Raw genomic sequence first — 12,968 nt, 5'->3', positions numbered from 1 at the left:
ACGTGTCTTCACAAGCCCTTCATACCTTCATGCTTCGTTTTGCTTCCCCCCCAGTGCAAAAAGCTGTACCTGGTGAGTTGTGGAGTGATTCTCTCAAATCTTGGGCAAACCATCTGCCACCTATCAGCTTCTCAGAGTAGAGATGTATGGGGCACAGAGGAAACAGATTTCAAAATATATGCAAGGACATGCTCAGGCTTACAATTTTTCCTCATGGGGAAAATCCCCTACCAACAACACGCAAGCATTGCTCAGCAGATGACACAGAGGAATAAATTTAAGAAGCTGAAGATGGTTCATTTGCACATCTCTGACTGGAGCTTACATATGCACTGTTATAGTAATTGCTGTGAGAGTAATGGCTGAAACGCTACTACCAATCCTTTCAGGTCAGGGACAGCCCTGAAAAGGACCCACCAAACCAGGGTGACAGAATCTGTAAAATCTGGGGAAGTTAGGAGTTAGAAGCTGGGCCCCGCGTGACCTTTAAGGATAAAGTAAAACACAGGCCAACACATTTATTTGTGCTGCAGTCCTCTCTGTCTCCAAGCACCTGAGATATTTGGCCTTAACAGATCTTTTGATGGGCCAAACCCCTTGCAAATACCTGCATCAATGTACCCACCTTGTTGGGTGGTGGGAGCCAGAGAAATAGGAAGGGATAGGGACACAAGGGATGCTCAGAAGGACCATATGGCTTGATGCAATAGACAGAAAATAGCTAGAGGCACGCAGGACTAAGCATGGCACAGTCCTGCGAGGTGGCAGGACTCTGTAGGGAGCACAAGCACACCAGACACCTGCCTGCATTGCCCAAAATAAACAGGAAGATTCACAAGCTCTGTTCAGGAAAAAGCAAAAGCAGACAAGACAGGTTGAAAGCTATGCCTGGCATCAAAGCATATCATGGCTTGAAACCCATCAAGGCTGTTAATACTAAAGGTCAGTGTATTTAATTAGTCATAGGAATGTCTACCTACGAGTTACCGCCAATGAAACATCAGCAATTATCTTTCATGTATAAACAACCTTGCACAGTGTTTTACATAACATGGTGTGTACCGCCACTCAAGTTTAAATAGGACTATTACAATCAACCACTATAATAAGTACGCACTGCAAGGCAAGAACTTCCTGACGAGAGCTTCTCTAGCAGCAGCAGATGCATAACTCCAGGATATTTGCTCCTTTCATGCTTTGGACCAGAACTAACATGAAGATTTCTGAAAAAAGAGTAACCCTGTTTGTGCAGTGATGGAAGATTAGGACTCTCCTCCCTCCACTCCATCAGACTTAAATCCAACAGAGAAGTGGATAATTAGATTTTTTTTCTTTTCTTTTTTTGTGTCGATATGAGAATGGCTGTCCCTAGTTAATCTCTAGCTATATGTCAATATGGTTTTATGTTCTCTTTAATGTGTGTGTATGTGCGTTTGGTGATAGCATTTCTAGGGATGCATTAACCACCAGTGATACCTTGTGCTTACTACATCCGCAGGAAAGATTTAAAAAAAGAAAAAAGAAGGAAAAAGCTAAAATTGCATTAACTCTATCTGATTTTTTCATTATCACTTCCTACCAGCTATCCCCAGTTAGGCAAACCATGTTCAACTTATTTTAAAATACTTAATCACATTACTGAATGATTCCTTGAGGATTTCTAAAAAAAACAGGTCATTTCCATGAAGGACACGTGGCCACTGTGTTAATCCAAGAATATGATGTACTGTATTACACTTGTCCGGTAAGTTTGAGGAACAGGGGCTGGTAGATCCAGAAGGTTATTGAAAACTAGAAGGAAGAGTTAGTTCTGTGTAGTAGCAGGCTGTTACACAGCACAACTAGAAGAAACACATACATACTGGATGCAGCATAGTCACCCCCCAAAGAGTTGCAGGAAGACCGAGACATCAATTGTAAAGAGCCCACTTTCCAGCTAGGGTTACATATTTTGGAGGCCTTATGCCATTATAGAGAGTTATATTTCCGTCAAATCAGTGTTCCAGTCCAATTCATCACATGGCATCACCAGCAGCTGTGCAAGGACCACCACCAGGACTGCTTGACCCATCTGGGAAAGAAGATGCCGAGGCCAGCAGCCTGGCCAAATCGTTGCCCGCCAACCCTCCCCAACAGGTACCAAGCAGAAGTTACATAGCTGATTTGAATTTTAGAAGCTGAAAGAGGCCTATAGAAAGCTAACTCTATAGCCCTATCAGTTGACATGCTCACTAAAAAAAAGTTTCTTACTTTCAGAAGAATGGTACAGGGATTCACTTATGCAATGAATTTAATGAAAGCCCCCTCCACACAGCTGCTTACACTAACAATGTTAGAGCTGTTAGTGTCCATGCTTTGCACGTAATGCAAACATTGGTTTTGCTTAGTAGTCTTATTTTTATAGAACTGTGTTCTGGGAGGGTTTTTGACAAATATCTTTCTAAGAAAATGCTCACTTGCCATAATCCAATATTTTTCATGAAAACATCCCATATTTGAAATCTTGGAATATTTTTTGCTTTGGGAAAATAGTTTTCTGCACAAAAAACTGTTCTCTATGTCACACAGCCCTTCTGCTCCATTTCATAAAGTGATCAACACTAGTTCCTTCGGATAAACAATCCTGGATACAAAAATACATTTCAGTTTTTGGACACGATGTGTTTACATAATTGGCTTTCTCATGCTAGTCTAAAGACGTGCTTTTTTTGCTGCCAGACAGGGTTTGCTTGTCTGACAAAAACATGCCACAGTCAAAGATTTAAAATGATTAGTGGAATTGCAAAGGCAGGAATTTAAGTGGCATTTAACAAAACCACCAAAACATCTTAAGCCTCCCCTCTTATCCCTACCCTAGAAACCCTCAAACCAAAGCTAACCCCAACTTATTACTGAAGACTGAAAACTGTGATTGCCTCAAACATTCATAACTAGTATTTACACAGGATACAGAATACAGAAAGACTCAAAGAAAATGTTGCATTTGGTCTAATACCACTGTAATGAACAAAGAAAAAAATCCCAACAGAAGCAGCGGTCAATACATGAAAGGAACTTTGTACAAAAGTAATGGTTAAAATTTCATACGTTCTAAAGATCAGGTTTTCATTTCAGTTAATTTTCCGTATCTTTACTGTACCAGAGGGTAGTCTTTTGATGGAAGATTTTTTTTCTCTCTTAATAATGAATAAATGTTTATGAAGGAATTTACATTAAAATTACTTACGTTTTGAAGTAGAGAAGTATTTTTACATTTTTCTACAGGGATAAACATGCTAGCAAGTCAAGACTACTACAAAAGAACTGGTCCAAGAATTTTTAGCATGAAATAGATTGAATGCATAGACTTTGATATAAAGACGATACTTTAACAGCAGGATAATTAATCTACTCCAGTTATCTTGCTGTACAACCCAAGTAGATACAAGACACTCAGTATTTTGCAAAAGGAAACTAAGCAAGGTTGGGATTTACCCCCTACCTTTCCCTTCAAATGACTTTAAGTGACTTCACCTACTTTCCTCTTGCAAGGCAATTTCCTTCTGAGGTGGACAGCTCGACTCAGTTTTTGGTGGAGGCGGTGGGTTGATCCCAGCAAACAGCCACCCTCACAAGCTGCTCACTCACTCCCCTCTCCTCCGGGATGAGGAGAAAATAGAAGGAAGGTGAGAAGGCTTGTGGATCGAGATAACGACAGTTTAACAAGGAAAGCAAAAGCTGCTTGTGCAAGCAAAGCAGAAATAGGAATTCATTCATGACTTCCCATCAGCAGGCAGATGTCCGGCCACTTCCCGGCAAGGGGTGAGCGGGGGCAGAGTAGGAAACAGCAAGGCTTCACACTGTGCAAGCACCGTTCAGCAGCAGCCAAAACACTGATACGTTATCAACGCCGTTTTAGGCACAAACCCAGAACACTGCACCATAGGGCTGCTATGAAGAACGTTAACTTCATCCCAGACAGACCCAGTACAGCAGGACAGCTAGCTGCTTGCCCCCAGTCCCCTCGACAGTAAAGAGAGCAGAAAATAGACCAGAGTTGGTTCCTTTGCTACAAAAGACTCAAGCAGACTACTGGAAAGTAGCAGTACAAAAAATTACTGTGGGAAAAACGCTACAACATTACAGCATTTGCAGCTTAGTTTCTTTAGTGTTTGCAGACCTTTCTTAAATGCACTGTATCTATTTTGTCATAAACCTCATACCCTGAGCAAAGACTGAATATTCAACACATTAAATTTACATCATCCTATCACAGACCGTCCTTGCTCTATAGAGTTAAGTTGTGATTTGTGAGGCATAGTCAGAAGAAAGAAGCGAGTTTAAAGGGAGTTCCCTCCCAGCTTTAACAATGCTGAAGATTATCTTGGAGTCAAATGGCATGTGTAATTAGTGTTGCATCAATTTTAATCCTCTCCTAATATTTTGAGAAATTATTGTCTTTGTCTTAACTTTAGAAGACAGTTTTCAGAACTAGTTCAATGAAACATTTAGATCTTTTTTCAGGGTTCAGAACAGCTTTGTAAATATGCAAAAATATCAGCTAAGCTGAGACCTATTACTTCAATGCCTACAAGTTCTTACATTTTCTCCTAATTCATTTTAGGCTTTAATTTACCATGAATATCCAAGAGTTAGTTATATTTAAAGGGTACATGTTGTACTCAGGCATGAAAAATATAATTTGTCTCATCTAATGAGTCATAATTAGCTTTTGTTTTTACCTTTCCATAAGCAGAGTATTTTTAACGTATTCAACTGGAGTTATTTTTACCCAACAATTTATATAATTCTTTTTAATAAGAGCAGTCATATGTCAGCCTATCGCTATTACTGCAACTTATTTTCAAATAAAACAAAAATGGAAAAGCCTACATAAAGGAAACAGTCCATGGAGAAAAAAATATTTCTCTCTCTAAAGAAAGGCAAACGTGACCCAAACTTTTGGATTTTCTTTTTTTCAAACACTCACGAAACTGTCAGAAAGATGCTGTTTCTCTCCTCGAGAATTTGAATACAACTCTAAATAATCTGGAAATCTAAAGAGAGTTAAAACATACATTTGGCATAAGAGCCAGCTCTCCATTACAGCAAATAACCCACACCCTCAACCCCTTCAAAACACTTCCACCATATGCTCTGAGGTGTGAAAACACACACATGTACAGAGTCTTCCTTGGCAGAAAAGTTCCTGTTAATTGTTAGGAAGATGCCACTTATAGGCTGATTTTTATGAAATTCAGATCCTAGCTAAGGTATGATGTATGAAAATATGTAAAATACTGCTTCATCTCTGTAGTAGTTCTACAACAATGACAACATGCCCAGTTTGGAAACATCAGTCAATGCGGAAACTCTTAAATGCTGAATAATTAAATTCCTCAGAAAGTTAAATTATGGAGCAGAAGACAGACAGATCGTAGACCTCAACATATCTGGAACAGAATATCCACATTTATTTAACTTAAAGGAAACAATTTCTGCTGTTCATTCAGTTAACCCTCACCCTTCACTACTTAACTAGTAAAGTTATTTTTCAGCTCTGAGAAGGGAGACTTTTAAATAAACAGGAAGTTCTTCCTTTAACCACTGAAGGGCCGTCAAGAACCTGGAGTCATGAAAAAAATGGGGAAACTAAAACTTCTTCAAGCTGCTTAAAACATCATTTGAAAGCACAACTGTGACTGACAGATTGATATGGAAAAATATCACCTTGCATTATGCCCGAGTACCATACAATTGCTTACCTAGCCTGGTATCTTACTGTTCATACAGCTGGTCTCCCTTTGTCAGAGGATTAGCTACACCACATTCCTGTCTTTCAGAGCACATGGTTAACAAACTCTTTACTAATCTGAATATAATGAGCAAGACAAATTTCATAGGAGGAAAAAAAAAAAAAAACAAACCACAAAACAGAAAGGTCAAACAGTTTTTCCATTAAAATCTGTTTTCCAGAAGTACTCACCAAGCTGAAATAGCCACTCCATTCTTCATCTTCAAAATAAACCTCAGGACAGTAAAGCTTGAATTGTGCAAGGCGGAGAAACAAGGAAATCAAAACTTACTGCCCATAGAATACGCTAGTCTAGTGGATACCTGCCTGTTATCATAAGAATCACCTGGGCTGGAGAAGAACTTGAATTACTCAGTACAGAGAACCATTCCGCACACATGATGCAAGATGGAGGGAAGGTCAGCCTGAATCTTTACATAAACTAACAGGAGAGGATGAACTTGGGTTCTCAATGACTGTCAGGGAGACCGTGGAACAACAATTTCTGGGGCCAGAGCTACCAAGAATTACCAGTACTCTTTCAGGTGACAGGGAAGTATATATTTCTAAGTGTGGAAATATAAATCCTTATCAGTCCTTTACACTAAGAGAGGTTATCTTTAAAGAGAGTCTAAATCTCTGTAGAGAGCTTTGTGCCCAGGGATACATCACCATGGACCACTTAATTTACTTCTGTAACAGAGCTAAACTATCATATTTGACTGAAGAGTGCTGATTTGAGGCGTACCCAAACAAGAAAGCTCTGGAGCTCATATGCTTCTCGGAATGTGTCTGAGGCTTCAAGCAGTCACGGTGACAGGCAGTTACAAGCCTCAGCGCATAATGGTAAGGAGGGACCTTGGTTGAAGTCTTGCAGTTTGAGTGTGATGCTACACACAAGGTGGAACGGTAGTAGCTGAATTCCTCTTCATAATCCATCAGAATGCAAAGAGCAGGAGGAAGAAATTGTCTTTCCATGGGTATTGCAAGGGAAAATTTTCCAGCCTTGCAAGACAGGCAGGAGCGCACCCACCATTAGAATGTAGACATGGACTCCAAAAAAAGCCCTAATTATTATGCTTCCTATATTTACATGTTCATCTTGTAAATCTTGTAGTCTGTTTTTGTTAATCTATCAGCACATAGAAGAAAAACATGCGTAGGACAAATATTCTACCAATCTCATTAGGCTGTTTCTGACCAAGACAAGTTCCTGATTTCAAGATGGAGCAAAATCTAATACTCTCCTCCAGTGTTAAGATTACTGTACAATCCTTTTACAGTACAAGCAATAAAACCATATATGCATTTGTTTTATCCTCCTCAGAGTTTATTTTGCATGTAATTTTACACAGTTTATACTTCACATCATACATTTATTCCTTCTCTTGAAAAAAAGGTTTGACACAGACACTTGCCTTGCATTACATTTTGAAACCTGGAACTGGTGCCAGTAAAAAAACAAACCACCCTATAAAACATATTAGATCAATACAATGTAAATATAACATGTATTAGAATTTGCTCATTATTTCACTACAAGGAAAACAATCTGGAGGAAAAAAAAAAAGATAATCAGTTCCAGTTGCTAAAACAGTTCAGTATATTTTCTTTGAAATCTTAGTGTAACGGGAATGCTTTTATTAGCCCACTACCAAACAATGATCAAACTGGTGTAGAGGAAAATGAAGCACGATCCTAAACAGTATTATAGTACTCAACTGCAATATAAAATTCTATGTCACACAGAACATAGCAAACTGGGGATGTTCATAAAGTCCTTTCAGTGTGAACTCCACAAAAGACTGTTTTCCATCATGCTGCATTATTATATCATATCCCTTGTTTAAGAAGTAAGCCACAAGTAAGCATTCCAAGAACCATGAATAGATTTTCAGTGTTAGCACAACTATTCAGTAATTTACACAATGGTTCACATAGGAAACTGGGTAAAATTATGACTTGGAAATGGTCACGGACATCTTCCTCTTTGGCTACTTTAAAAGTTAGAAAATTCAGATTTGTACAAAAGACATTCATTTCAGAACCAATTCAAATATGTTTTTAAATAAATGGAACAAAATAAAGCATGTCTCGTTAATTTGGTATTAATTTTCCAGAATACTCTGCAATACATTTTCAAATATACAAAATCTTACTCTTTACAAAAAAAGTTGTAGCTCATGAAAGAACTCACTTGAATAATCTTAGCAGCACTCCAATAATTAACTACCTTGATTTTATTGAAAAAACACCGTAGTTTGATCACTGTATTTTGAGACTGCTTCTTCACGAGAAGCAATGTTTCAAAAGTTATAAAAGTGCAAGAACATCATCATGTTCCAAGCTGAAAGGCAGCTTCTGGAAATGGTGAAATCAGTATTGCAAGGTCCTGACATTAGTGAAATAAAGGCAGTGGGAAGAATTACATTTTAAGTACATCATCCAGTGTGATATCATTGCAGTAAGAACAAAACACTCTTCTCACTGAACATTTTAGTCACCTAAATAAAATAGTTGTGTCATTTTTTTCAGCTGTAGCAAGTGTGATGCACAGATTAAGTGATTTGATTGGGAGCAAAGAAGCAACACACACAGTACCATCAGCAGGTCACCAGTCAATCAGCCTGCTCATTTTGCTGTTCAGCATTTTTGTGCAATTTTAATTAAATAAAAAATGGCAAAGTACAATACTCTCAGAGGACCTTCTCATCCGTTTGGATAAACATTTCTAATTGCATGTTGGACTCCACTGAAGAGGAGCCTCAAATTAGGTCCCACAAACCGTTAAGGCTGCCTTTTAGCCAAAAACTTCTGTTTTATTTAAGCAAACTACTCACTTTTAGTAAGAAGCATTAATATATAATGAACATTTGAATTCACTATCAAAAAAGAAGATTACAAGAAATTACAAACTTCAGAGCAGGATCATTCTTGTTATTCCTGATAAAATTCTGTAAACAACAATTTAATCGAGAATACCTCCTGCTTTGCAATATATTAAGTGTAATTTTGTACTACTAGAACTACAAAACCAACGTTTTCCTTTCTGCCTCTTTTTGTAAAGTTTCCTCAAAAGAGGTTCTAGCAAGTCAAGAGCTCTGCAATTATATGTGAATATTAATCTTACTTTTTAAACACCTAATATTACTATACTCAGTTTCAGAAAGCTTCCTTAGAGCAAGTTTTGTTATACTTAGTATTAGTACAGCATATCATCACTTCTTCTATGACTTGCTTCTTCAGTGATAGTTACAGAGACGTCATTTTGAGATATCCATATTCTGAAGCACAATAGCCACTCTGCTTGGAATGTACACCTAGTAAAAATATGACAAGAACAAGAATAGCTGAAAAAAACCATCAACCTCACAGGATATAATTTCTAAGTCACAGTATGTGAAAACACACATGTGAAATATTTTAACTGTCAAAAATTAAACATTTGTGCAATGTTGGGGGTCATACTAATCACATTTAAAGAGTGATTATCAACTGCTTAGTCCCAGCACTTGAATTACACAAGACAATCTAAAAGTTTAAAAGGCAGCTTCGTTGCAATCTCTCCTCTTTTCTCTTTTTTAAAAAAATCTTACCTTGATATATTTTAAAGTGGCTACCAGTAGAGGGCCTCATATGACTTACAATAACCAGTTTCAAAAACCTGAGGACATTTAGGTCAATAGACTGTACAATGATAAATGACAAAGTTTCGCCACAACATTTGAGCACTCTTCTGCTGTGAACTAAAGTTGCCACAAGGTCTATGATGTCATTTCATACAGGTAAGTACCAGCAATATGACACAGCAGTGTATTCTTCTCACTCTTGGCATCTATGGAATTTCAGTGTCTGAGCAATAAAACTCAGTCTCAAAACCAGACAGATTCAAAATTAATCATTAAGTTATTGCATTTTGCTTTACCCTTTTTTCCTGATTACCATCAAAAAACCCAAACATATATAAGCAAAAGACTTCTCATAGATCACAAAAGAACTTGTGGTAATATATTTTACATGACATTCCTTCCAAGCAGAGTAGAGTCACAATCTCAAAACAAGACCGACATGTACTACCTACCAATTACCTTGATATATGGTACTCCATCAGTTGTCAAGCGTATGAACGTATTTGCTGACCAAGTCAATAAAAATGCAATTATAAAAGGTAACACAAGATTGAAGATTATTGGCTTCATTTTGACAATATCCTCTTTTGGACTATTCTCCATCCCTGTGGAAAGTCTAATATTCTGCAATTTCAACTACATTATCTGCAAACTAGAGCCTGATGGCATGAAAGGCTTTCATAGTTTTCAAAATGGAATAAAGCAATAAAGCAAAAAGCTTTAGGAAAAGGAGGAAAAGGAGAAAAAGGAAAATAACAGTTGATCTTCATTGAACCAGACGGAGCTATGTCCAATGCTTCTTGAAAGGCAGTGAACATAATGATTTCCCCCAAGGTTTTGGTGATAAATAGCTTCTACAAATCTGTGCAGGAGAGGAAATACTTAATGAAGTCAACTAACTCAATGTATATATAAAGGAGAGATTTTAAAATAGTGTTGAGAAATTCAGCGCTCTAGGTTTGTATGATGAAGGGAGAAGAAACAAATAGAAATAATCTTTCTAAGAAAGGATGTGCAAAAAGTTATTTCAGTTAATAGAACAAAAATTAATACAGGACACAGCAATTCTCAGTTATAGTCTGGTCAATAATATGTCAGACCCTAGGAGGAGTAAATTAGCCTGGTTCCTTTAAAGTCAATTTACATCAGCTGATAATCTGAGAGCAGTGTGGAAGCATTCCACTCCTACCACTTCACTGCTAATCAGAATTTTAAAACTGGTTTTAAGCACAATTTCAGAACTTGTGCAAATGATTGTAGTTAGACTGATGAGAGGTATGTTTTCTGTTTGCCATGAAGAGATGCAACTGCCAGCTTATTAATTTAGTCATGTTTTTTTCCTTACCTGGGCAAATTCAACATGCGTTTTGGTGTTTTTTGTCTTGGTGGGCTTCTTGCTAAATTGTAGAAGAGCCAAATGTGGCATTACCTCCTAAACCTATCAACTTATTTCACTGGTCAGTGTAACCACCACTAAGGCTTAAATAAAACTGCGAGAAGCAACAAAACAATTAGGGCATGAAAAATGAATAAATATTAATTATTGATTAAATATATTGATAATTATTAAATATGAATATTATTTATTCATTCCACTGCTGTACAATTTTTTTAAAAGGACAAATACTACAAAAGTATTAGATAATTCTTGTTACAAATGTATTGTGATTCCTCCCCCCCCAACAGTGTTTCCAGAAATACTACAGTGCATATGCTCTGCCTTCATTATTTGTCTAAATAGACAGAACACTTGTGTGAGGGAGAGGGGAGGAAAAATGTGACTAATGAGGTTGGAAAGATTGCTTGTCTCTCCTGAGGTAAAGTGAAATCTGGAAGATCATCTGCCCAGGATCCCAGCAGGGTTTTCAGCCTTCTCAGCCCAGGTTTCTCACCTCCGCTCCTTCCTCTTCTGACACCCCGAATCCCAGAGCTTCCTCAGCCTTTCCACGCCAGTATTATTCCTTTTGCTTCAGCCCTCTCACCTGAACTACTGCTCTTGTAGTAACATATCCCCATTAATTTAAATTTATTTTCTCTGTTCTTTTTCTGAGTGTAGTGAGGTGTACTGAGTAGACTGTGCTTGAACCATATGCTACAATTTGCCACCAAGTGGCATGATTAAAAAAAGTCAGGAATCCATTACTACCAGGACAAGTTGAAATCAAAGTATCTTATTGTATGTTTGAGTCCAGACATTTTCAAATATATAAAAATATGGATAATCCTTAGCTAAAAGCTAATAAATTAGTAACATTAGGTATATTTTAATTGATGTCTCTATCTGATTTAGATTAAGAACTCTGCTTGCTTATAACGCTTTAATCCATTGCTCTGATTCATATCAGAACACATACATACAGTAATTAATATTATAATTAAATTATAATTAAAAAAAATATTATAGAAATAAATGTGCAATAGCATACAATAAAAGGCTAACGTCCTCAGACACTGAAACAACCATGCTTCTATTGTATTACTCAGTTCTGTCTTCCTTAAATACTGAAAAACAAATGGCAACCACAGTTCTTTTTGCATTTCCTAGGTAAATTACCATGGATTTTTTTTTCCTCTCCTTTTTTTGTCTTTAAATTATTTCAGTCCAAATTATAATAAAGAATTTTAAAGATAATTCCAACACACTGAAATGCATTAATGAAGACATCTGTTCTGACATGTTATGGTATGTGTCTGTGACAAATGCCATCCCATTCCACTTAGTATCCAGCAGAACCCTGGTCCTTTTCAGTCAAGCTGCTACTCAGCAAGTTGGTTTCTAAGCTTTACTGCATGGGATTCCTCTGCAGAATTTTTCTTCATTAATTTTTATGAAGTTTCTGTTGGCTAAACCCTCAAATTTATCGAGATGCATCTGGATTGGACCTCTAACATTCAATTTATTAACCACTCACCCTAACTCAGTGTCATCTACAAATCTGCTGAGGGTGCGCTCTGTCTCATCACTCCAGTCACTGTTGAAGACTCCACACAGTATCAGTCACAGCAGCAATTCCTAAGGCACTCTGCTTGATACCACTTGACAGCTGGACAGTGAGCTTCTGATTACTAAAACTGCAGCAGCCCAGCCAGTTTTTAATCCACCTAACAATCTTATCCAGCCTGTGTTTCCTCAGCTCCTAGGTCAGAATGCTGTAGGAGACAAAGCATTGGTTGTAGTAACCTCATGCACACAGCTAGAGTCATTTCATCACAGAAAGCAATCAGGTTGATCGTGCATGTTTTGCCTTTGCTAAAATCTGGGTTGGCTTTCTGATTGACCCATCTCGTACACCCCGCTTGTTTGGATACAGATTCCAAGAGGAGGTGGTCCTTGACCTCTCAAGGGACTGAGGGGAGAGGCTGACCGGCCTACAGATCCCTCAGCCTGCCTTTTCGCTTTTACTACAGCCTTCGTTCCGTTGTCAGAAATTTCCCCTGATGACTATGAGTTTTCACAAATGATAGTCAGCAGCCTTGCAGTCACATCACTGACATCTTTCCACACCTCTGGGTGTATCCCATCTTTAAGATGTCCATAACCTATTGCTCTGCTACTGCTGCTTTCT

The 12,968-nt window shown here is 37.7% G+C and overlaps 1 protein-coding gene across 3 annotated transcripts in view; it reads right to left on the bottom strand.

The window, feature by feature from the left end:
* Positions 1-7,087: 7,087 nt before the first annotated feature.
* Positions 7,088-12,968, bottom strand: part of GBE1 (1,4-alpha-glucan branching enzyme 1) — a 169,776-nt gene continuing 163,895 nt past the window's right edge. For all 3 annotated transcript variants that reach the window (XM_075516458.1, XM_075516437.1, XM_075516447.1), the window contains one exon: positions 7,088-9,093. In XM_075516458.1, the coding sequence (XP_075372573.1) occupies positions 9,037-9,093 (57 nt within the window). In that variant the 3' untranslated portion in view covers positions 7,088-9,036. The remainder of the gene's footprint in view (positions 9,094-12,968) is intronic.

The sequence above is a fragment of the Mycteria americana genome, chromosome 1 (assembly GCF_035582795.1).
Source record: "Mycteria americana isolate JAX WOST 10 ecotype Jacksonville Zoo and Gardens chromosome 1, USCA_MyAme_1.0, whole genome shotgun sequence".
NCBI classification, from domain to species: Eukaryota; Metazoa; Chordata; class Aves; order Ciconiiformes; family Ciconiidae; genus Mycteria; species Mycteria americana.
Note: the sequence above shows the minus strand (reverse complement) of the source record. Positions and strands in the feature narration are given on the sequence as shown.